The 26652-nt window shown below is 39.8% G+C and overlaps 1 protein-coding gene across 7 annotated transcripts in view; it reads left to right on the top strand.

Annotated features, from left to right (window-relative positions):
• The window catches only part of SDK1 (sidekick cell adhesion molecule 1), a 417371-nt gene that overhangs the window by 279026 nt on the left and 111693 nt on the right, over positions 1–26652 (top strand). For all 7 annotated transcript variants that reach the window (XM_030001765.2, XM_030001768.2, XM_030001764.2 and 4 more), the window contains 4 exons: positions 8339–8475; positions 15183–15330; positions 16195–16335; positions 19889–20070. In XM_030001765.2, coding sequence (XP_029857625.1) covers positions 8339–8475; positions 15183–15330; positions 16195–16335; positions 19889–20070 — 608 coding nt within the window. The remainder of the gene's footprint in view (positions 1–8338; positions 8476–15182; positions 15331–16194; positions 16336–19888; positions 20071–26652) is intronic.

Here is a 26652-nt window from a genome sequence, read left to right as displayed (position 1 = left end):
ATGCTCTGTTCAGCGTCTTTATCAGTGATCTGGAGGAGGTGTTGGAGTTCATGCTCATCAAGTTTGTAGGTGGCACAAAATGGATGGGGGACAGTTGATACACTCGAGGGCAGGGCCACCATTCAGAGGGACTTAAATAGGCTGAGAAATGGGCCAACAGGAACATTATGAAATTCAACATGGACAAATGCAACGTCTGCATCTGGGGAGGAATAATCTTTAGCAGTAACACGGTCTGGGCACTGACTGGCTGGTAGCAGTTCTGCTAGAAGGAACCTGGCGATCTTGGTAGACAGCAAACGTGAGCCAGCTGTGTACCCTGGCAACAAAAAAGGCTAACAGCGTCCTGGGCTGTGTTAACACGAGCATAGTAGATTGATGGACGTGATTACCCCCTTTTATTTGACACTTATTAGTCTACATCTGGAACACTCTCTCCTGTTTTCAAGACCAGACTTGAATAAACTGGTCTGCTCTTATGGCTGACCCTGCATTGAGCAGGAGGTTCGACCAGAGACCTCCTGAGGTCCCTTCCAACCTGAATCCTGTCATCCCATGCTGAAGGGCTTTCCCATAAAGCCCAGGTGCTGTGCTGTGATGCCAAGGTGAAAAGAAAATGTTTTCCTCCTTTTAGTGTTTTTTCTCTGTTAAACATATATCAGAATAGCTGGTCCCTGTACAGGCATTGCTTACTCTTGCATTCTCTTTATACATAGTTTTTCCCAGGAAAAATATTTTTATGTATGCCTTTCTTTATTCCTAAGGATCTTTAAAAATAAAAACAAGAAAATGTTTAAAGTGCAGTTCAGTTCTGAAAAAGGATTATAAAAATGTCATTACGGGATTCCATATTTTCTGTTTCTGTCATTCCGCTGGGCTGAAGAGCACTTCCGTTTTATTTTTATCGCTAAAAGCAACAACTGTGATTTTGGTACATGTGTGGAGCAGATCAGATGAATAAGAAGGTAATGTTTTATGTAGACTTTTTATTTTATTTATTTGAGTAGTACCGCATGCTTTAATTTAACTACAGTTGCATCTGTTTCTGCTGGTCATGCCTGATCTCTCTGAGAAGATGGCAACTTCTGCTGTTGGCAGTGTAACGAGTTCACCTCCGAGATTTGCTATGCAGAGGGCTGTTTGATACAGCATTATTCTGACAGTGCCAAGGCTAGATCACATGCCCATTTTCAGAGAGCAGTCATATATTCTTTCTCTAATTAAGCACTCCTCAGCTCTCCTCCCGGAGTGCATTTTACTGTTGGTTTGAATCCAAGAGCAGAAGACAATTCAAAATATATTGCTACTATATAACCATACTTGCTTTTCTCTGAGGCGGTTTTTGAATGGAGGGCAGAAAATTATGGGGTAAAGACCGAAAAGAATGTTAAAACCTGGACTTCAAAGCAAAGCTATAAACATGTGCTAAACACTTCAGCAGTCTGACCATTTCTTAATCCTAAATAGCAAAAGATGCCCTATGCAACCCAGTACAGCACAGCAGATGTATTTACTTGCAGTTCCCCATTGACCAGTGAGGAACAGTTTTATGCTCCCTTAAATTTGGGCTAGAAGTTAGCTGGGAGAGGCACATCTTGTGTACATTGCTGAGGCTGCCATTCCTGCACCCCAGCTTGTTCCAGTTGTGTTGGCTGGCTCCCCATGCACTGAGACTGGCTCTTAATCCTGTATCTCGGCTTCCTCCGATGTTCTGTTGCTGATTGCCTATCACCTATTTTTCCTGGAGGAATTAAAGAAATACATCAGACCCACTCTTTAAGAGGACTTCAGTAACTGATAAGTCACTCAATCATACCTTGAATTGTGACATTTTATTTCAAAGCAGTGCTGCAGGTAGTGCAATAATGCCAAAAACCATTGCATTCCTTTGCAGCTTTCATCATTATCGTTTGGCTCAGCAGCACAAATCTGTGAGAAATAGAGATACATGATGCAACAGAAGTGAAATGAAGAAGAAAATATGTGGAAAGGAAATGTCTGAAGTAAAGCTTAAATTAAATTCTAGCTCATATACGAATGACAGATCTATAACATTCCCTATTCTCCCGGATAATTCTCTTGTGCAGAACATTAACAAACAGGGCATGTACATTCCCATCGATGAGCACTTACACTTCAGTGCCTTGAGTAGCACTAATGTCAGACAAATGTTCAAAGGAGGGCCCTCAACCAATTACAGACTGGAGCAGTCTACCAACGGATAATATCGTAGCCTACCTAGCTTTATCTAGCAGCCCCAGTTGTCTCACCACCTTTTTGCCCCCAGGAACCAGCATGTCCCTCCTCTACCTCTAGGCACGTCAAAAGACATTTCCAAAGGCACAAATAAGTTTGTTACTGATTTCTATTCAAACTGATTCAATTCAAAACCATTGACCTTCAGGGTGACCTTCAGTTATTTAATCTCTGAGTGGTCTGGTTTTCTAATCTGTGAAAAGAAGGGAAGAAAACTTTTTCTTCCTTTGTCTTCCCTTGTTGGAAGCCAGGCTTGGGGAAAAAGGTACTATCTCTTGCTAGAAGAACATACGCTGACAGCACAGCGTGGTATACATTGGTGGTGCAAGCAGGATGGATCATTTTTCTCAGCGTGTCTATGAAGAAATAAAATATTTGAAAAGGAAAGCCAGAAAACTAATGAAGAACTTGCTAAAGTGCAGCCAAAGGTTACCTTGCTCATCAATTTTGTACTGATGGTACTTGGGCACAGAAACTAATTGCTAGTCAAGATACTCTATTCCTTCATTTGTCTTCCCTCTAAATGTGTTTATTCTTCATGTACATCACTTGATTTGATTTGCACGAGGTAAAACATTTGCGAGTGATGTTTCTCTTCTGCAAGAGATAGATTTTAATTTTTTACTTGCTTTTTTTTTTTTTTTTCTCCTAGCAGAGCTTCTTGACTGCAAATACAGAAATATTTGCAGGTCTTTTGATGATGAGCTTGTGCCTCTCGTGCATTCCTCCAAGTCATAGGATTTGATCCTGGAAATAATTGTATGTTATGAAACATCCTAGCTTCATTTAGCGTACTTCTATAGTCCTGTAAATATCATACTGAAATACGTAGAGAGGAAAAGAGGCTTGTTCCTAAAGCTATGTAAGCTGAGTTGTCACAACGTATCACTCACCTGACGGGGAACTGTGCTGATTCCAGCTCAAAGTACCCTGAGGGTTCTCAGTATATATAAAATATGCAGAATTACCACTATCTATGCCTGATGATACCTGCTGCTCAATATCAGCCAGTCTGCAGTCCATACTACGGAATCTCTTTGTTGTATGAATGTGACTGAAAAGTATGGTAATGCTTCATTGTTGGAAAATCAAAGCCCTGTACAAGTGTCTGTTATGTCACAACATATAGTAAAATCTTTTAGGCTCTTTCTCTATGCAAAAATATGGGAAGGACAATGTAATACAAAAATAGACAATTTATTCCTGGCAGCAAGTTTGTCTTCTTTCAGTTCTCTTTCACCAGAGAAAGAACTATTATTGTTCCGTCTTCTTCAAAAGCAGGATAGGGGAGCTAACCACTTATAATAAAACCCAGTGGGTTGCCAAGAATGCACAGTATTGCCTTTGTCAATCATTTAGACATGAATTTTGATACCCTTTTTACTAGAGTATTTGTAATTGCTGCTACTTCCCATTTCTTCCCAATATATCCCATAAAAAATAGCTTGATTACTAAAAATAAAATCAGTAAGACCAGCGCAGACTAACAAATCAAAATGATGTCTCATTACAAACTTATCTTCATATGGATCCCATATCCCTTGGCTCCAACAGTCAATCTCTTTTCCTTTCTGCAGGGAGTTGAAAACAGGAAGGATGTCAAACTTGAAAATACAATATTCCTTCCTCACTAGAAAGAAAGCTTCTATTTATTTTTCCAAGCTCTCTATTGAGATGTCATCCAAGAAATAAGGTTCACTGCTGAGTCTAAATGTGCTTGATACTCAAAAGAGAAATACCGCCCGGAAATACACTCGGAAATACAATTGTGTCTGTTCATCATTGAAGGTATATCAGAAAAGTAGGTTTTTTTAGCAAAAAGAAAGCATAAAATTCAAAAGCCTTTCCCAAGTCATCTGTAGATTTGAGCTTGTGGTGACCACCAAAATGAAATGGGAAACAAATCTGCACGCTCTGGGACTTGGCAAGCCTTAAATTTCAAAAATCCACCTCGTTACAAGCCTACAAGAGACAAAAAGCCTCAAAATTCATGGACGCCTTCAAGAATCCTTCCTGTGTTTAGAAATTGGAAAGGATTCTTTTGCAAGAGAAAGTGGAAAGTCCTGAGCAACAGATGACACGTTTCTTAATTTAAAACATTATAAACTTTTATGAGCAAAGCCATCAGGGTTGAGTGCTTTGTTAGGCTTCCTGCCTCAACTTCTTACCATGTTATCGGGCCCAGCAGATGAACCACCTGCTCCTGAGTAAAACTTGTATGGTGGACCTGATTTAGGAAATCATTTATGAAATAGGAGCGGGGCTTTTTATAAACTGACAAGAAAACTTGTTTAATCTCCCTTGCGTTTTTAGTAATCCCCTCTTCAGTCACAGTCTCTCTAATTACCTGCTGTTGGACCATTTTTCTCAGAAATCTCTCCAAACCATGTCTGGTTTATTTCCCTCAGCAAATAGTCTGCTTTTAGCTAATTTTATAAAACACTCTATGTGTTTGCTGAGTGAATTTTTCAGCTGCCCTCTGGCAGTGATGAGCTGACTCAAAACATTAGGGTTTCTGTTTTGAATGTGTATCATCTGCAACTAGCTAATATTTCTCTCCTAGATTGTCACAATGACTTCATGTTCTTTTCTTGCAAATCCGCTATTTTAATTGCTTTGTCAGAGTCCCCTCAGGTCACCTTGGTGGCTATGCCATTAACCCTGGGCTTATCTATCAATTACAGATTTAAAAGCATCCGTATACATATTTTGCTATCATACAAAGTAAGTTATGGAAAACTTGCCTCCATGCAACTCTTCAGCATTAGAGGAGTGAGTCTTAAGATATCCTGTATTGAAAAATCTTCATATGTTTCCTGTTTAGAGCTTCAGTGAACAAGAGAAAGATAATGATGCTGGAATTAAACTTCCAGCGTCCGATCAAGGGCGCTTCTGTGCCCTGTGTGTTATTGTCTGAACCTCATCTGCTTTCTTAGTGTATCAGGAGTTGAGCAGTTCTAGTCTGAGGTCCTTCTCATCTGGAAGAAGGGTTGAAATTACCATTCCCTGCAATGATTTCTTGGATGTTAGCAGCAAGGAAAAGTAATTTTCTTAAAGGGAAAAAAAAAGAAGCAATGATCTCTTTTGAGAGCGTGAATATTCATGATGGTGGTTTACAGGTCTCATTTATCATCCCTTCCACACAGTATGTGGTAGAAAATGAGAGGGAGACAAAGTGTAAGTGCTTGCTAAAGTAAGAATTACTATTTATTAATCCTCTGCTTTTGTATACTACAAAGAAGGAAGTACGCTTCTGTGCTGAAGTATCTTTGTAGTTTTAAATATTTATTTCTGTCCAGGTGTGTTTCTTAGGCACTTGTTATGTCTGCCTTGAGGGATTTAAATCTGTAAGCACCATCTGTTGCTGTTCGGTGTGGACACATATGGCTAAAGAATATGATATTAGTAGAGATAGGTGTACTGTATAGCTGCTGCAACTCATGCTACTCAATCTTTTTCTGAACAGAAAGTGCCTGTTTCCTTCACGCTGCTGTTTACCATTTTGTGTCAATCTAAGAGAGTAATCAACTAAACCCAAATCCTAAGCAAACCCCCCCCGTGTTTAAACTTAGTTTGTGATTTAAAAAACATGAAAGAGGGAATGTCCTCTCTCCTCCAAAAGTCTTCTGAGACTTGTATGCTAAGAAAAAGAGACTGAGCTGTAAAGTCTTTCTTAGTCACATAGCCTCTGTCCTCAAATGAGCTGTTAATTCAGCCCTTCTAAATATATGGGGAAACAAGATTAGTAAATGCGCACCCTGAAAATATCCTTAATATACGCCAGGAGTGTTTGTTTAGTTCCCAGAACAGGAGTTACATGGGGCTAAGTTTGCTGTGAGCTCCCCTTCAGCCCTACATTGCTCCCGGTGTGACCATTGTCTTCTGGAAGAAGCTGAAGCCACATCCCATCTCTGAGCTCTTCCCCACAGGGCCTGGTGATAAATGAAGTCAGGACTGGGACTTCTGCGAGCCATGTTACAACAAGACGTTTCACTCCCTTTCCTTCAGTAATTTCCTTTGCCAGCTTAATCACAAAAACACTTTCCCAACCAGCTTGCTTAGGACATAATGATAAATTGTAGTGGAGGTTTAATGTTTATTGTAATTTAATGTTTCATTCAAAATTAAGTAGCGCGCTCCTGTAGTCCCTGGGTAAATGGCCATATCTTAAACCCCCAATCCACACTTTTCAAATGACAGGTTTATTCAGCCATCTTGTCTTGCAGGCCAGCTGCCTTCCTACTTTGTTTCCAGGTTCCCCTCTTCCCTAAACTTATTTATGCAAAATTTTGCGGTGCTGTGTTCAAAATCTGCTTCCATTGGGCCCGTACATACTCTTTCCTGTCCCTGACGTTTCCTCTAGCCCCAAAGCGACCCTGTCTTATCTGTCTGTGCATCAGAAGTCGGGAGCCTGGTTGGTGCCTGCCCAGATCTAAGTGAAAACCTAGTCAGCCTAAACTTCTCGTAGTCGAGGCATCTTAAGCAAGTGATTTAACGAAGTCAAGATCTGAATCACACCCTGAGGTGCCATTTCATGTTTACTACAGAAAGAGCCTGGGGTCGCCATGCTGCTAATTTGGTTAGGCATTTAAAGTCAAATGAGATGAAACAAGACTTTGAGTCTCAGGTTTAGCCTTAGGAAGCATCAACCTTTCTAGCTTAGATAGACCTGAGCAAGTGAGTGTCTTCCACTTGTGTTGTCTCATTATCTGTGTGTTTTTCTTACCACTCTTTGGCTCTTCCAGCAACCTTTTTTTTTTTTTGGTGCTAACTCCACATTGTGTAGCCATTATAAAGGTGTAAACAAAAGCATTCACAGTTTTAACAGAAAAATAGTAAAACTATTGTCTGGCTTTCCATATGTTCCTCAATCTTCCAGCAGAAACCCAAATCCAGGACATATTTATTGTTCTGGCTTAAGGCCAGAGTCTATTTACTTTTGTGAGTGGCTAAGGAGTTGCGGTTTTTAAATAACTGTGAGCCTTCAGTAGCATGATACATTACAACCAGAAATTACTACGTTTTTAAGTGAAGCATGTGAAGTGCCCTTGTGGCTTTCTGCTCTGGCCAGAGCAGATTAGCAGTGGTCCTTGCTGAGGAAGAGTTACCCTGGGGAGGAACAGTAGGCTGAATGGGTGAAAACTGGCCCTCCTTGCTTTTCATTCCCTCCGAGATCCTTGTCCTCCTTAGGAACCAGGATGATGAGGAGCAGAAATCAGGCTCAAGTATAATGGCTGAAGGGCTCTTATCACTTAATACAGATCAGCATTTAAGGGATGCAGCAGAATTTAGTTTTCTCACTGCACTATGCAGCCTCCGACTTTCAGCCAATGAGTACAAATGAAATGTTTTTCCGCAAATTGCCTTTATGTGGAGAAATTACACATTTTAATTGAGCTGCTGTTTTATTTTTGTTTTTTAATGTTTCATTTTGTATTTCCATGGGGTTTCTGCAGGCATTTTCACTACATTTTCTGGTTGGGTGCTTCCAAAAAAATCCTTATTATAGGAAGGAAAGATTCTACCCATGACAGGATAAGCCTGAATCCGCGAGTAAATCAAGCTGTGCTGTAGCCTAAGAATACATATGGTAATTTTGATTAGTAGCTCTATATGGATAGTGTCAATGTCTTCTGCTTCCTTGAGTATGAAAAATTCCATGTTAAATCTTATCTCCCATGTGTTTTACTGTTTATACGTATTGCTGCTGTCACATTGCTAGGACATCATCGTAAGAAGGGGAAAAAGTGAGAGAGGAAATTTATTGACCAACTTGTCTCAATCAAAAACAGTATGAAAATTGGCTTTTTTCCACATTTAGCAACATTTCCATTAGCTGTTCTAAGAATCAGCCTTGGGACTTTTAGCATAAATTATTTTTTTTTCCAAATAGGATAAAATTGTGAAGAATTCAGAGATGTCTTTCATTTATTTAATTGTACAATAGCTGCTGGTAGTTTTATATCTATCATCATACGAGTCTGATGTCATGTGCCTTTAACTGCCTATAAGACTGTAGCTGAATGAAATGTAGATTGATTTTTCTCTGCTGTTTTTTCTCCCCTTCTCTTTTCCTTAATAGTGAGCTGCCTCATTCCCCTCAGAATCTTCTGGCCACTCTAAATTCCTCCTACGGCCGCAGCGTGATGCTCTCCTGGGTGCGCCCCTTTGATGGAAACAGCCCTGTTCTCTACTACATGGTCGAGCTCTCTGAGAACAGTGAGTAAAGTCAAATATGTTTCAACCTCATGTTCTTCTTAATTACTCAGCCTTCCTTCAGACTCACCTTTTACCGGAGCTACTAACAAAATGTTACTGTTGTTTGCTAAACGAGAGACAGTGTGCACAAAGGAGAACCCCTGGGTTTTACACTCAACTATTCGCATGCTGAAAGAGTTAAACAACAAAAAGAGGCCGGAGATGGTGGAACTGTTGTACAGGAAAGCCTCAGTTCCACCTCTGGCATTGCCAAGCCAGACTTGAGGCACAACAGCTCATTCCTCAGTTCTTCTGTTTGGCATTTGTAAAATAGTAGTAGTCATATTTTATTTCTTCCCATTGTTGTCTTTTGTTCCGGTTTCATAGATATCTCGATGCATTCAGAACCCCAATTTCACCTGAAAAATGCAGGCAGGATGATAATATAAGGAACTGATGGTCTGTCAGAGAAACAAACTTGAATGTCAATCGGAGCTACTATCTTATCTGTATATGCATTCATATATTTTCTCCGCTTTCCCTAGGTTTTTATTTTACACCCTTCTTTAGGGTGGTTGAGGATGCTTAACTAAGATATCCAAATATCTAGCTTCAGGGGTTACAAACCTGGTCATTGTGAATTGCCACTTCTCACAGTTTTGTCATGCTGTATGTCTGGTCCTTTGTGGCTCTCAGTTTGCAAGGTTATTCAGGGACACTGCTAATGCCTCTTTAGGAGTTGATAGAAAGATGAGGTTATATGGAAATCGGTCACCTTGGCAATACTTTCTAATCTCTGTCACCCTAGGAGCTGGAAATCCAAGCCTAACAATTGATTCTTGATGAAAAAATTAAGAGCATCACTTTTTCTGACATGTGGAAATTAGCCACTGCATAACTGAATGTGAAACAGTCCTGATTTCTGATTATCTACAGAGTAGCATTTTGTTTTGCCACACAGAGAGCTTGAGGTGAAACTTGAGCTTCAGATCACATACAACCCTTTTGCTTTGCAGGCTGGAGTGCATAAGTTTTTGATGTGGAGGTCCCAGAACTGATGATCTTGACATCTGTTAAGCGAAGTGCGGCTTTCTAATCCTAGCAGAAATCCCAAGTCATGCCTGGGACTGCTGTCCTTAAAACAGTTCTTTTCGAGCAAAGACTCCTGATCTTTTTGTGACACATGACTGAGAAAACTCAGCGTTCTACACTCACACCCCCTCTCTACCTTTTTATCACCACCTTCTTCTTCATTTTCGCTCTTCTCTCCTTCTCCTCCTATCGACTACAGGCCAGTAACTGCCCTTTTGCTACTCCTTACCTGTTCTTTCACCCAGGGACGTCACCCTTGTGTTTCATATTTCCCGGTGGCTTTGACAATGACAAGCTAACGAAGTCCCAGTCTGGGAAAATGATGCAAAGGTACTAGAGCTGTGTTTGCATAGAGACAGCGCAGAGCTGGCAGAACGTATGCGCTTGGGTCCTGTGCTGGGCTGCGTTGATTGGGAAGAGTCACTAAAAGAAGAGGCAGCTCACTCGGTGCCGGGAGAAGTTTGAAAGGTCTTCAGGTGCCTTTCTAGCAAGGATGCTTTGCAGTTGTGCTAGTATAGGAATGGGGTAAAAGTGCCATCATTTTGAAAATGCCATAATTCATTCACTGAAATTTGTAGAAGGCTCAGCAAAAATCAACAATACTTCTGCAGAAATCATGCAGACAGTCCCTCAGAACTCCACAGGATCCTGTGAACCCTTGCTCACTCTGTGATAGATCCAATAATTTTGGCTGATGGCATTGCAATCTACCACTGAGAGAGTCTCATTATCACAAATCATAGGTATATGTACTTCAGCAAGCTTGCAGCTGCAAAAACCAAACACAGGCTGGGTCTGTTGTGAATTGAGCATCTTAACTCCCAGAAATACTCTAGATCTTGCTGTCCTTTCAGTTTTCATCTTCATCTTTATTTACTTTGCTTTTATGTACAATGTCTAAATGGTTACTCATAGAAGTAGGACAGAGAGGAATCTAAGCCCTTGAATATTCCACTGTTGCTGTGTTCTCTCATTTCATATATTATTGCTCAGCTTTACAAATGCCAACAGAATAGTAGAACAATGTCAACAGTGACTTTGGTTTGGAAAGCTGACTTTAATGTCTGCATATTGTCACTGTCTTGGTTTTTTTATTTTCTTGAAGTGTTTGTTTTTCGGAGTTATTTTGATCTCAGTAGTGTGTGGTTAATATTTAGTTTCTACAGACCTCCTACTCCTTTAGAAAACACCACCTTTCCTTTGTTCCCACCCGTCCCAAGTGATGTTTATGAATGAAGCTGACATTTAATCTTGTATAGGTATAGTTTTGTCTGATACGATGGTACAGAATCTCTTTTTGCTTTTCAAAGAAGATTTCCTTTCAGGTTTTCTGGCAGTCCTGTTTGTGACACAGAAAGAGCAACTGTCAAGGAGTCGGCACGTGTCCTCCAGGAGCTCATCTGCTTGCTTCTGTAGCTCTTTCACTGGCAGCAGCAGTGCAATATGCTTAACATCCTAATCCCCATTTGCTTTCATACATGTAAAGGTTAGGGAGGGACATCAGAATTATGATTTATTTTCCAGTTAGCAAAGCTGCACAGACTTTGTTCTTAGTTCTGTGGAGTTTTAATACATGGGTTTTGCTTTGCAGTTACAGGTGCCAAAATGTAGCCTAGTTTTCTTCATTTTTTTAGCTGTTTGGCTTTGAATAATTTCCTAATAGCTTTAGGATCCATTGTACGTTTTGAAGCATGTACCATAAATGAATACATAATAACGGTATCTGTTTCGGAGAAATAGCTGAAGAGGGTTCAAAATAATGAGTGTAAATTTCAGGGGACTAATTACTAGCTGCGTTAGAGAGAGGCGTGTCACTCCACCTGGCATGGATTAGAACTCCTTTTCATTAATATCAATTCAGTAAAGAGATATAAAACCCTTATTTTAATTAGAGGAAAAAACAGTGGCAGATCGTGCACATAAATTGCTGGAAATATGAACGACTCTAGTCACCTAATTTTTAAAATGAATGTATTTGGCGCAATGCAATAATTCTCAAATTACAAGTATTCACAGTAGACCGTGTCTGTGGGTGACTTGAGACATATGGCCTTAAACATTTGGGGGCAAATTTATAATCTAATTTGAAAAACACAGTTCCAGGGAAACACAGTCATTAAGTATTCCTGCCCACACAGAGCCAGGAATGTGAACCTTAATTTGAAATAGGATTTTCAAATAAATAATACCATGCATTGCTGTCATTTGCACTAATATAATTTTTGGATGTTTCATGACCTGTTTAGCCCCTGTTGTGATATACCTAGGAATTCCAATGAGGTATCTTCGTGGAGTTAGAAGGGGATATGCTTATTTTATTCCAAAGAGGTTAGATTTCAGGGATTAATCAAAAACTATTCTGAATTGTCTTTTAACTGAAGAAATGAATTAATACTTAAAGAATTCTGCTGAGTACAATTAAGATAAAAGCCCATTTTTGTTTTATTGTATTCTGGGATATCTGTGGTGTGTGATGTAATGATGTAACTCAGATTCATCATGTTGTGCCAGTGAGGAGATAATAAAAGTTCCTATGAAAAGCATCTACACATGCTTAACTTAAGCCCTATGAATTGTCATCCTGAATTTGGTAGGAGTATTCAAATGATAAAAATCGAACACGTTGATAAATCTTTGCCAAAATTAAAGTAAAACTATGTTGTTTGTTACAACTGTGACTCAGATCTATATATGATAGTGTTAAAAGATACTTTTTCTCAGGCCATTGGTAGATCTCGTTGAAGTCCTACCAAACAAAGGAGGAACCATTTATTTTTATTTGAACTTTTTGCAATATCATATTGTCATGAAGATTTGAAAAATGAATTCAGTAAACTCCAGCAGTACAGCAAGTGCCAATACTACCGTCTATGCAAAACCCCCTGGAGAGGGAAGGAGATGGAAATGTACTCCAAACCTGCAAAAACCAGCTTTCTGCAATAGATCTAATGTGCAATATCAAGTTAGAAATGATTTTTGAGGAATTTGCAATTAACGCATGAATTGTAAGGTAGGTAGGGAAATATAGAAGAAATGCCTCTTGGTGAGTAACGAGTGTTATTAGATGTATCACAAGTGCATACAAAAATTCTTGACAGAACAAAAGTAATTTCTAAAACCCCCCCAAATCACATTGTAAACTGCAGAGTGGCCTGTGAGATTCTTCGTTTCCAATAAATTAACTTGGAGAGAAAATCAGAGTTAATTCAAAATACCCAATAACCTTAAGACGATGGACAGCTAAACATGGAAGTTTTTCAGACAGTAGCAATTACAGCGGAAGAGCAAGCAAGCAAAGCCCAGAGTACATTCTGGGCAGCTTAAGTTAAATGAAGGATTAGCACAGTCTGTTCAATCTAACAGAGGCTTATTTAATAGTTTGACCTGGCAAGTCTTTTGTCACCATGGAGCTTCTCCAGGCTTCCTGGGACAGGCGAGTGACAGTCATCCCTGGAGGAGAAGAGAGTCGGTGTCGAAAATTTTATGGCATGTTTCTGATGTCAGAATCGCTCTTCTCAGTGGTAAAACAAGCTTCTGTGCAATTCTGGGTTTTGTTGTGTATTTAAGGAGGGAGAACGGCCTTTCGAAATGTTTAGTTTATTGATTGTCAAAAAAAAAGACTTGACATTTAAATTTTAAAGATACTCTGCACACTCACTGTATCCACTGCTCCATGAGCGAGCAAATCCTCCCCAAACCACCTTCCTTTACGAATCAGAGTGCCCAGGAGATGAATAGGCTTCGTTTATATTAGTTTTCAGTTTAATCTCTCTTCCTGCCAGATCTTTTATCTTCCACCAGGAGAGGAAAAAGAATTAATAAAGTATTCTACAGATGCAGCATATAAACAGAGCAAAGCCCCAAGGTGCTGAAGAGATTAATAGGCCCTGTTGTTGAATCAAACTGCTCACTACATTGAGCTGCTTGGGTTAAGCACTCTCAGGTGGTGTTTACACTAGCAGTAAACAAATGAAATGCTCTAGGAAATGGACCACTACCCAAGTAGCTCATACAAGGGTATTTCACTCTCTTGTTGGTGTCTGCTCTTCCATTTTCCTCAGGAAGCTGCTTCAGGCAACGTACTAAGTCAGCCATACCTTAACTTCGGCTTACCTTGATTTGTATTTGTGCACTCTGGCTGTAACAAGGTGAACAGTTGGTTGTGAAGTCTCAAGAGAAGCTTGATAAAATTCAGAAGGAACTAGGGTGCAAAAAAACTCCTAACCAATGCTTTTCTAGACAGCGTAAATGTGCTTCCTCTCAGGTCTTTCTACAAGAAGTTCAACGTTCAGCTAAGATGAATTGCCATCAAGATCTTGCAGCCGAAGTGGCTGTTGGTAAATCATCAACACCTGGCAAGGACGGAACTTGACTGCTGTGCAAATGTCCCTCTCCAGCATTCCCAGTATTCTGCTGTGTCAGTTTTCCCGTTAAAAAAGACTTTGTTCTCGGAAAGCCGTTACTGGAATAAATGTATTTTGAGTAATTCAAAGATGCAGTGTTTATAGCCCAACTGGTATCACACCCTAGAGGACTTAAACTGGCTAAGGAATCTGCCAGAAAAGCACTAAATTAGTGGTTTACATCTTGGTGTGAAGTTTAGCAGCCTTCCACATTTGGGACATCTCATCTTCATTTTCAAGCAGACGTCTAGGTGACCTGCCAGGAGCTGCAACGCACTTCTGATGAGCAACATGCACAGATACGTTGCCAAAATCTACAGCTAGCTCCTCAGTAATTTCCAGAAGTGTTAGTAATTTTGAGCAGGGAGCATGAAAACAGCTGGTATTATTTAAAAACTGAACAAATCTTTAAATTGGCTGATTCCATTGCTGTACTGTTGCAACACAGACCAAATGTCACTTCTCCCTGACTATTTCAGTCACGACTTTGGGGAGAATATGTGACACCAGGCTATGAAGAAAAGTCAGGATATTTAATTTTCAATGTGTTTCATTTCTGACCTCTTTGAAAACTTGAAAATGTAATTTGGGCATTAGAGGAGCTCGGTACGTCAAGTATGTGAACTGACAACAAGGGTTTTATAGTGCTGCCAGGGCTGTTTATACCAGGGAATCTTCCTAGGAAATGATTAGACCGAATGCCGTATACTATCTCTGGAAAAAAAAATTGCAGACTTGTAGAATCCGCAGCAGAAGCTTTCTCAGGTCTTACAGCAAAGGGCTGATTTGGCAGAGAGAGTCACGCTTCTACACCTGCTTGCAAGCTGGGTAGGAAGATATTCCAAACTGACTGCGAATTTCATTACAGTCCTTCCACCAGAGCCACTCATGGGTGTGGTGTTGTAATGGCCTGCCAAACAGATGGGTTGTGAAATACACAGCCCATCTGTCTTTATCATGCTTGTTTCCTCTTTTATTAAAATGTTAATGAATATAGTTTTTATTTATTATGCCATGACATGTGCAGCATCACTTTCCAGTAGACAAATGTGCAATCTGCATAACCGTGTGGGCTGACAGGAAGGTTTCTTCTGCTGAAAAGAAACTTCTTCCCAAAGTTCCTCTGAGGAAAACAAGCACAAAGAGCTCTGAGCAGTCAGAGGCATTTTCTCACTTCCGCAGGGCTTTTAACAAGCACTTCCACCTTTTTTCACATGTAAATTGTTCCAACAGATTCTCCCTGGAAGGTTCACCTATCAAATCTTGACCCAAAGATGACCAGTGTCACTGTGAGCGGACTGACTCCAGCCCGAACCTACCAGTTTAGGGTGTGTGCGGTTAACCAGGTGGGAAAGGGCCAGTACAGCTCCGAGACCAGCAGGTACGGTAAAAATAAATATGTGTCTACTAAAGGTACGATAACGTAGGATTATTGGGAGGAAAAAACTGCTGGTTGTTTGTCAGTGAATAGAATCAAGTTATCTTTTGCACAATAATTGGGGAACGGAGCCGTTAGCATTACCCAGGCCTCTGGAGAGTGCTCTGCAGCTGTCAGTAATTGGTGATAATGGCAATTCCACATGCAGGATATCAGCACACAATGGGAGAGGTGCCCTCCTATTTCCAGAGTATCAGTTGAGCAGAAACTTGGAAATATTTTTGTGCTCTTGTGCAAAGCCACAGCAGTTAGCCCAGGAAGGAGTACAGCATTCACCCAATCATTGCAATGTCACTTCTGGAATTCACCCAGATGCGACATAGAAGGATGGCTTCATCAAATTTAGTTTCAAATGCATCCCCCTTCCTCTGTGAACCAAAGCTTGCTGTGAGCTTGAATTGCAGAACAGCTGAACTCTAAATGACTTTTTCAAAATGTAGGAGTTTGATATGAAAAATATTGAAAGAGCTGAAAGAAACAATTTGGAAGGAGTCACAGACACTGGACCTGAGCTCTAACTCATTCAGGCTTGTAATCTTTTTAAAGAGTTGTAGCAGCCTGGGTGATTCAGAGAGAATAAGGTTACCTCAGCTGTCTGTCTTGTTGCTTGCTTAACTGATTTCCTATTATGTTGATTTGTTGTAACTATTTCATCCATGTCTTCAGCAGTTTGATCAGCGTTATATTTCCTTCTAGTCACCAGACTTTGATAAAAGAAACTGGTTCACATGGAGTGGATACATGAAATAGAAATGTTGTCTATCATTTATTTCAACACCCACCTCCACCACATTCTTTTGTACTTAGGTTGATGCTACCTGAGGAGCCCCCGAGTGCCCCACCTAAGAACATAGTGGCCAGTGGGCGCACCAATCAGTCCATCATGGTCCAATGGCAGCCTCCTCCCGAGAGTGAACATAATGGAGTTCTTCATGGGTACATCTTAAGGTAAGTCATTTTTTAACCTGGAAAGTCTGGAGGTAGATCCGTGTGTGCATGAGGGAATTCAGAATGGTGTGACTTAAAAGCGTATTAAAAACTATTTCTAATTCTGTTAAATATATTAGTTGTTATTTACAAATGCTGTGGCTGCCCTGGTTTATTACAGGCGAGAAAACACCTCTGTTCAGGTGGCCACAAGGGTGCAGGCACTTAAATTCCAGCCTGTCTGTACTAGAGAGTCAGTGAGCTGGGGTCCCTGTTGGCTACTCCGAATGGACTGCCTAAGTGGACTAGCTCCCGATGGAGACTCTCACCATCCCGATAGCCTTTTTCCATTTTCAAAGTGAAGTGAAGCACCAAGTCCTCAAAGTGTTCACATGGGAGGTTGGTACAGTGCAGCCTATGCATTGCAGGTGTATATTTGCTTATTACAATCTCAGCTTCCTGCTAGAAAGGTTAATTAAATTTATCAAAGACACAACAGGGGTCCTGCACTATGGAAGAGCGAGAATAGAATCAATAAACTTAAGGTTTGTGCCATACAAAATGGAGAGAGGGATTGACAGGTCAGATGCTTTGTGGCAGACCTTGATTTGGTTTTGAAAATCTGTCAGCTGAGCAAGATTCTTTCAGCCCCACCTGTATTTATTAATGAGAAACAGATTCAGGCAGGTACCTGGGAATCCTGAATACATCACGTCTTTCTGCTTACACAGGATTTATTGTGTTGGAAAGGGTGTTGCCACACTGAGAGACTTTGCAGAGCATATCCCTTTTGTAATTTTTTGGGACTCAGTTATTCACTCCTACCCAATTCAAGTACAGCTTACTTGCTCATTTGGCATCCTTGTCCTGCAGTGCTAGCAGCCAGCTAGGGCCGTACCTTTAGTAAGGGAGGCAGTATCTAAATTAGAGGTTTTGTGGGAAACTCCCAAGCATTGCACCACCACTGACGTATTTCCAAGTGATGGCTATAACCTATTGTAGGCAGGCTGCTGACATTTTTAATACAGTGTTCTCCAGACCTGCTAAAAGATAACTAAACGCTACAGTTTAAATGCCAGCATCCTGTTCATGCTGTGCGCCTACTTTTGCTGGCATAGATGGAAATGCTTTTGTGATGCTAAGAGTGTTGGTGAGCTCCCAAAATAGTGCTGGAAAGTTCCTTCTCTCTGCAGGCAGAGTTGAAGTCTGTTAATCTCCCTGTCACCTGCACAGAGCTTATTACAGTGGTGAGCCACTTGTGCAAGTGCCTGCAGTTTTAAGAGCTGTACTCAGTTTGAAAGCTGTGCTAGTCATCAGTGACAGGTGGGAAAAGGTGCTTTAACTTCTGTCTATAGCTAGAATCTTGTCATGAGACTTGGGTACCTATTTGCACAGGGTACAAGTGTTGTTTGTACAGTTCTTTCCTTCAAACTGGTCTACTCGATGATAGGATTAATTCCTTAGCTATTCCCAGTGAGTCTTACCCAGTCTCAGCATTAAGTCCTTTGAGAAAGCAATCCCATAGCCTCCTAGTTCTGGCAATCTGTTTTCTCCATATAACAATTTCAATAATGTTTAACTTAAGTATTTTCTACAACATCTATCAGCATAATTGATCCCTGTCCTCACTGTAACATCTCTTTCCATTTTAATAGAGAGTGATCATATTCATTATGCTCAATCTGTGAACATTTTTGATGTCTACATGCTTTGTCTTGACTACAGAGCAGAGAAACCATTTATTTGGCAGGAATTTAAGATTATCGTATACAAGCACAACTGTCCCAGGTAATAAACCAGGCTGTTTTTCCAAGTCAAATTGTGTGGTCACAGCAATGTGCGCTGGAGAAAAGTCTTCCTGCACTGATTTCTGTAGAATTAGGGTATAAGAAAATGAAAACCACCATGCATCCCAGAGACCCAATGCTCAAGACATGCAAGATACTAAATGGATGGAACACCTGATCTTTAAAAGTGAAGGTGCACTGCACAAGTCATATGGAGTATACATCAAAGTCCACGGTGAGAAAAATCATGAAGACATGACATTTCTGAACTGGCCTCCTTCCTCTGCCCTTTTTCTCACTGGCAGTATTGCATTTAGAGGACTGCCATGCTAACAGCATAATAGATTAAATCACAGGAGCGCTCTACTCCTTGTCTCCTAGGTGTGAGGCAAAACATTGCTGCACAAAGAATTGACTTTGCCAGGAAGCATACACCCTTCACAGGAGACAAAAGAAAGAAAAAGGTAGATATTGCATAAAGTAGAAAAAGATCAAGACATTCAATAAACTCAGCTGAGGGCTGATATTTCTTTATTTCCATTTGTATTTCATAAATGGAATCACACCAGTGTAGCATTACAAATATTAAGTATGCCAAAATATGGTCAGGCAAGCAGCTCCTCAGCAGAAAATAGAGGGGTTGTCAGTGATTAAGAAGTGATCTCTTTATAAGAAGACTTTAGAACAAAAATCTATGGCTGAAATACACGAAGTTGTCTGGTTGTAGAAACTGCACCAATTTAACTTAGATTAGTTTAAAATCAGACTGTAAGATGTCAAAGAAATTGTTCTGTGTCAATAAGCTTTTGGTGATTACTGTGAAGCAAAAGATGAGTAAGAACGCATAAAAGCTGTGTGGTGAATAAAAATACAAATGTTTCCATATTTGTCTTTTTCTTGGAATAGTAATGCCTTGTGCCCCTTACTTGGCCTCTGTTTTTCTGATTTTTTTGTGAATTAGCATATTGTTATCATCCATTGTACCATTTTCCTAAGGGAAGGAAAACAAACAGTATTATTCACATTCACAGATTTGCAAGGTTTGTTTTCTATAATTTAGTTCTTCTCCATGGTTTCTTGGCCTAAAGAGACACATCAAAGGGCGTCTGTTTTCTGCAATACAGTTTTTACCTGGGAAAATATATTCAGTGTTTCAGCTTCCCATGTCTCAGCAGAAAGTTTGTCAGGATGTTTACCACTCCTCTGTATTTGGTACAGCCCTTCTCCTGACATGCCAATGCTTAACCAATCCTTCAGTCTCAACTATATTCCATCCTTATTTTAATCATTCTGTGAAGTAAATCCTGGTGGAAGCCAAAGACAGCAATGCCTGAGACTCTAGAAGGTCAGAGCCCTCTGAGCTCTTCCTTTTCAGATTTCAGAGGAGAAGGAAAAATACATTTCTCAAGCTGATTTACAGCAGCACCCTGATAAAAATCACATCTGGGCTATTTTTTCTACTAAATCACAGCTTTTACTAGACAAGCCACATTTAAAAAGCTGTAATTTTTCTGCAACCATAAAACAGAATAAAATACCCGTTTTGTTTAGCCCTGAGCATGTAATCTCGGTGAGATCAGATTATAAATACTATAGCAGTCAAACATGATACAGTCTTATCAGGAGTTAGTGTGTTCTTTCTGATTATTTTTCATTATTCTGTGTATAATTCTGCTGTAAAAGTTTGCATATTGCCTCTTCACAAAGGAAGCTATTTTGCTAGTCAGGATATTTGCTATAATTGATACCATCTAATTAACTAGCAAATTTTTCTTCCCATATGGTAGGTATCGCCTGGCCGGCCTCCCTGGAGAATACCAGTATAAGAACATCACCAGTGCAGAAATTAACTACTGCTTAGTGAAAGACCTGATCATTTGGACCCAGTATGAAATCCAGGTGGCATCTTACAATGGAGCTGGGCTGGGAGCGTTCAGCAGACCTGTGACAGAGTACACTTTACAGGGAGGTGAGCAAATCGGACCAATATATCCTTTATAGCTACAGTTTATAGCACAGTTTCCTGAGGAGATGCACTCTCTGATAGTCCCACCTAACAACTTGTAAAACGAACGGTCGTTTCAGTCAAATTTGATAGACAGCTTGGGATAAGAAACACCTACAAATTTCCAATGCCTAAGCAGAGACAAGACGAGACCCTGCTACCATCTCCGTTGTAGAAAAAGCTGTGAGTGAATTCAAAAATTATCTCTTTTTGTTGCCCCTCATGATGACATGTTACCATACTTGCAGGTCAGAGTTGGCCGCAGCATAAGTAAAAAATAGAAATGCTGAAGAGGGCTGGGGTCCCGTGGAAGGGATTTATAGGTCGTGTGACAGGCAGGGGCTGAGGTTACTCTGCTGGGAGAGTCAGAGCGAATATGGCAGGGAATTGGGTTTATCACGGTCAAGATATGCAGTATGCCACATATGCAATATAGGAGACAAAAGCTGAGTAAACCAGCTGCATTAGTTCTGATAATCAGAGAATACCTTGTTTTAGAAATATGGAATAAATTGAAAGGGAACTGTAGGGAGAGAAATACAGCCTGTGGAGGAAGAGTGTTTTGTAGCATTTCAGGAATGGTGCAGACATTTGCGAAGAGGAAGATAAAATGATCTTTAAAGCCCTGATTTTTATGCTACAGCTCCTCCACGCCTTTCTGGTAAGTGCTTTAAGAAGAGTATAAATTACATCAACAAAAGGATATGTAATTACTTTTTACAACCAGTGTAAGGCATGTTTACACCTCTAGATTGGTATAAAAATCTGTAGGATAATTAAGTACCAGGCCCTTAAAGCTTTCATATATTCCCATAATTGCAGGGCTGTGCTGGATTCTGAGCGCTGGACAGTACATGGTCTCTACTTTATTGGTCGTAAAACAATTAAACTATTTTAAAAACTTGCAGATTTACAGTACATCAGTTAATTTACAATCAGTGAAGAATATGTAGTTGTTTGTTAATTGTTAGTAGGAGTACATTACAACATGATTAGATACAGTTTGAGGTGTAGGGAGATCTTTAAGAAAAGATTTTTCATATGCAACGCTAATTAACCACAACAATTAAAGAAGGAAGCTATCTATATTTTGTCTTAGGGCATGTAAAGTCTCACGGTTTAGAGGAGTCTAGACACACTCAACCTCTTTCTAGAAGTATTTATAGCAGACCTTGAAATGTTTTTCTTAAAGTCTTCTCCTTGCAGCCAGGATTAATGTTTTGTATCAAACTAAAGACCAGATCTCTGCTGAGAATTGGTTTGCACACAGAATTTGAATCTCTTCTGTGACTATGCTTGTAATTCATTACTTGGTTTATTTGCACATTTTAAGCTATCATAGCACCTTAACCTTCCATCTATTAAGACTCAGGTTTGGACTTCACACTCTTTTTCTTAAACCCTGCAATTGACTCTAATTTCCCTTGATATTATGTGCTGTTATTATCATCCTTTATTGATTGGCTGTCTGTTGTCATTTATAAGGATATAAATCCTCTGTTATAAATTAAGTGTAGTCAGTCCTGCATTCATATTAATCAGCAAGAGTGTTTAGACTGCAGGACAACCTGCAATGGCCTGTTTGTCTTTATGTAGTTCCTGAATGCTCAATGGTGGGTAGACATAGAAGAAAAACTGGATATTTCTTATTTGCTTTGTTTCAGTATTTAATAATAGCAGTAAATAACTACTTCATGGATGCTGCCATCTCCTAATGAATGCCTTGCTGGGTTTCTGTGCAAATCACCCAAAGCATACGGTCTGTTCTAAAAAGAGTTTGAAGCCTTTTTACATTTAGAGTTGAAAAGGGAGGCTGGTTGGTATCGGTATCATTTGAAACTGGATTAATATCAAGTCTCCACACGTAATGCGCTAGTGTCCGAAACTCTGCTCCTTTATCTTTGTTGTAGTTGGGAAATGACAGAAAAAGCCAGTGGCTGTTTCTTGCTCCAGAATGTCCTTCCTAAACCAAACCAGCAGGAGTAAGAAAAAGCCATGTGTAAAACTGGCTTGTAAATCATATTCTGATTTTAATATGAGTGGAGATAAATGTCAAAGACACACACTCCCATCCATCCCCCTCTCCTACTACCACCACCGCTGCCTCTATTCTGACGCGTATTAAATGATGTGAGCTATGCTGGCAAGAACCTGTCTGTCTGCAGATGAAAAATACCTGAAACACCTCATATTAATCAAGCGTCCTATGCAGTCAAAGCCTGGCAGGAAATGAACACTGGGAGCAGATCAACCCATTCGCAGAGGCAGATCAGCACATTGGCATCTTTGTCATAGGGAATATTGTCTGGCCATATAACCTGTGCATTTACACCAGAACCTAGTCTATTAATCCCTTATTAGTCCTCTGGCATTGCTTTAGCCACCGATAACTAATCAGCTACTCAAAGCTCTTCAAAAATCACCAACTTCTAGAATGTAGCCAAACTCGCAAGATGCTGAAAGATCTAAACTTGTAGAGAAACTGGCACATAATGTCAGTTAGATAAAATGTCAGAAAGACTTACTGGCAAAGCACTGAACATCCTAGCACTAGGGTCAGACAGTTTGACTGTCTCTAAATCTTGAAAGTATCTTCAGAGTGATTTTCAGCCTAATCCTTTGATGCTCTGTATATATAGGTCTTTATTCATCAGAGTTTCTCCAGCTATTTCTTACTTTGATGTTACTTTTCACAGGGATTTGTGCCAGCCTTCTGCATAGGGCAATTTTTACTTATTTAAACAGTGTCCTGCAGGACTTTTCATTGCCATATGAAAAACTGAAGTTTCCCAATACCTTTTCATAGAAGAATAGCTTTGTGAGATGTGTAAACATCTTTCTGGATGGTAATGATGTTGTCTCTGTACTATTGGACATGTCTACCTTTTCCTGCAGGTTGATTTGAGAAAGCACAAGCTTCCATCCTTTACTGTGGGTCTGTCCATTTTATCTCACTAGCATGAATACTTCTGAACTTCTCTCTCTCTGAAAAACTCCCACCGCTCCTTAGATTTAGGCAAGACAAGGTTTATGAGTAGAGACATAGCTTTCATTAGGCTCTTTGCATTGACATTAACCCTCTTTTGTTTCGACTTTAAGTGCTATGTCTTTCTTTTGATGCATATCCCAAAAGCCAGTCTTATGTCCTAAAGTTCATAGGTCTTAACATGTAGTTCAATGTTGTTCTATTTTCCCTTCTGTGCTGTGCATGGACACCTTGAAAGGCCAGGAAAGTCTAAGCAAAAGGCCCTTCCTGAATAAAAGAGTGGGAGAGTCGCCAGACTAGTGAGTCTTGATGGTGTGGAGAGAAGGATAAAAGCAAGATGAGTCTGTTCAGCCAGGTCCAAAGTAGTTTCTTCCGCAGGCAGTAGGAGGTGAATCAGAGAAATTTATAAGACTGAGACAGAAGAGCTAGAGAAAACCTGGTTAACTGAAAGCTTCCTACTTTATGTAGGAAAAAAATCGTGAAAAAAGAATCTCTGAATGAGGAGTGTCCCCTGCAACCATTCAATTTTATCTCAGTGAAAAGAGATTTCCCTTAGTTCTCCCTTAGGCTTTCTTGGCAAAAACATCTTAAAGATCCTCGTTCACTTCCTTTGGGGAAGCTACCAACAGCCTTGGAGCATCCATGGCATTTTGGGTGCAGCTGCTCCTGTGCAGAAGCAGGTTGGAGTTGTAGTGGCTGGATTTTGTGTTTTATCACTGTTGGGTGTCATTTGCCATCTACTGCTGCTGCTTTTTTTTTTTTTTTTTTTTTTTTTTTTTGTAAATGATTTCAAAGGTGGTGAAATTAGCAGTTGTCTCGCTGAGGCCCCTGGCCCCCAGCTCTTAATAAAGAAGTAAAATGTTGTCCTTGTGAGAGGCACGCAAGAAAGGAAGAAGGCATTTCCCAGCCACGAGAAGCAAAACTCATCAGTTAGTGCCAAATCTCACACTACCGAATTTCAAATATCGGCATGCATAGAATTGCAGAGACCACTTTTTCTATGCCTCTGCTGCAGTTCATAGCACAGCAAAGGATGTCAGCCGGGAACGATGGGGAATAGGCTTCACAGAAGGAATTGCATGCCTCCGCGGCGGACTCTCCCCACCGCTGCAGCTTAGCACCTCAAGCCAGAGCATCAAAGGAACGACCAAATCTTCACACAGAGGAAAACCTGCAGCTCCCTGAGCCTGCCTTATTGAGACATGGAAGCTGCCACCTCAAAGGTCAGGAGCTCCGGAGGAGTAGGAGACTTTTCTACAAGCCTCTGTTGAAGATCTGTATTTAAGACCAGTAGTCTGGCTGTCAGAATCTCTGCGGGGTTTACATGCTATTTGCACGTAGCTAGAGACAGAGTAATTACATGTACACATGCTTAACCTTAATGCTTTCTCTTCTCTCAGTTCTCTCGTCAGCGAAACCCTTTTAATGGCTTTTATCTAGAGTGCTTCCATGACCTTTTCTACTTAGAATGCTGTGCATTAACTTGCAGTCCCGGGGGCTGAGCTCTTAACAGATTTCCAACCACGTGAACTTTATTGGGAAGAAAGTAACAGTTGTTTTTTTCTGACCAATTTGATCTGCAATTCCAAGATGACTCCCAGATGGGTCTCCACTGCGAGATGGTTTAAGAATACTTGCAAACATGGTGAAGTACAGGTTTAAAAACTAAGCATGGAAATACTTGGAGATTACTCTTGAAACACCTATTTGACATTGGTAGCTTCTGTACTGCTTGACAACAAGAAATTGTAGGAAGCAGATAGATATCTACCACTAAATTAGAAAGTCTTTTATGTGGACAGTCGCAGTTTCAGTAAGTTACTAACCATGATCTTGGAAAAGTATTTGAGTTTCGAAGTGACCAGAAGGTCAATTCTGATTTAGCTTCTGTCAAACTTCTTTTCTTTTTTTAAATGCAAAACTGTTCAGATACCCAAGGAAGTCTTTAATATCAGGACATAAAAGGAGAACTTTATACTGGCACTTTGAAGTAAATTTGAGATTATAATGCCAATATTTTACTGATTTAAAAATATAAAAATGTATTATATTATGTCTTCTGCAGTATAATTAAGCTTATGGATATCAGATGGACCACATTCTTTCCATCTTTTCAATGCAGTCATTGAGATGCAGATGTTGATTTTTCAATAAAGGTGTCCAAAGAGGAATTGTAATATAAATCATGATTTCCAACATTCTGAAGGTTTTATGTTTTCTGTTCATAATTCTCACCATTTTTCTTCTTGTATCAGGTACTTTTTCTGCTATGATGGTTTGTTCTTGTTTCAGGAAATTATTTCCTAATGAAAGAAAAATACTTCCCTTTTAAAAAGAAATAACTAATGTATTTGGTTACTATAGATTTATAAATGTGGATAAACCTATCTTCAAGTGCTTGCCTGAGCTTTTTTGAGGACTGGTAAGGGCTGCAAATGAAAACTTGGAGCTTGCTGATGCAGGTTTTTTCTTCTCAAAAAATTTGCAGTATTTTGAATTGTATCTAAAAGACTCATCAGACCCTTAGAATAATATCCTTGTGATATTGAAATCACTGGAAATTTGCTATTCATTGTACAGCATCCATCGGATCCTCCACTAAAGAAAATAATGCCCACAGAAATGGAGCAGCAATGTGCATGCTAATCTGTGTTTCAGGAAAACGATAAAGGCAGTGGGAGTGTCCTGCTGGGATTGATTTACTGTTAACTCTCGGGTCACCTGTACGTGTTTCTTATGCTCTGGGAAAAACAGACTCTTCCTACCACTGCCGAAGTTCTGCATTTCTTCAAGCGTGGCTGTCAGTGGCGACACATGGGTTACGTGTAGATTTTCTGTACAATAATTGTGTTACAAAATCAACCTAGCACATATAAATAGAGTTGTAATGTAGCAGTTCAACAGAAGGAAGAGGAATGAGTGGAGAGGATGATGCTCAGGTGATTTAGCCTTCCTGACAGGAGATTAATCTATCAGTGATATCCCAGAGACTTTCTGATAACAAACTAACTTGAAGCCTTCTAATACAATTTTCTTCTGCAATAACAGAATCTCTGGCAGCTACAATACCTGAATATGAAAATATGCAGGAAAGTAAGAATTTTGATTTTAAAAAAATCTTATTCACTTTAACCATTAATTATACAAAGTATTGCACACAAAAGCAAATTGAAATATATCTTGTGGCTCTCATAATAAACAGTTTCATCAAAGAACATGAATAAGAAAAAATACATTTAGTAGTAGCCAAAGCTGTTTGTTATGACTGTAGAGAGATTTTAATATTTATGACTGTATATCAGGATGATTTGGTGAATCTCTTAACTAAAAAAAAACTTTATGATGTCTACAGGTCATTAAGATAGTATTATAACCTTCCAAAAGCATATAGGGAATTACGATACATGTCAGGAAGTAGGGCCCAGATTCTAATGAAAATTTAGAGCAGTATCAGATAAATTCTGGTTTTAGAACTCAATAATTATGCATAGTTCATAAATTGTGACATCAGGCTTTAAATTAGGGCAAGAAAATTCTGAATAATATGCAGTTTCTGAGGT

This window comes from Aquila chrysaetos, chromosome 25, assembly GCF_900496995.4.
Source record: "Aquila chrysaetos chrysaetos chromosome 25, bAquChr1.4, whole genome shotgun sequence".
Classification (NCBI taxonomy): Eukaryota; Metazoa; Chordata; class Aves; order Accipitriformes; family Accipitridae; genus Aquila; species Aquila chrysaetos.
This window is presented reverse-complemented; position numbering and strand designations above follow the sequence as displayed.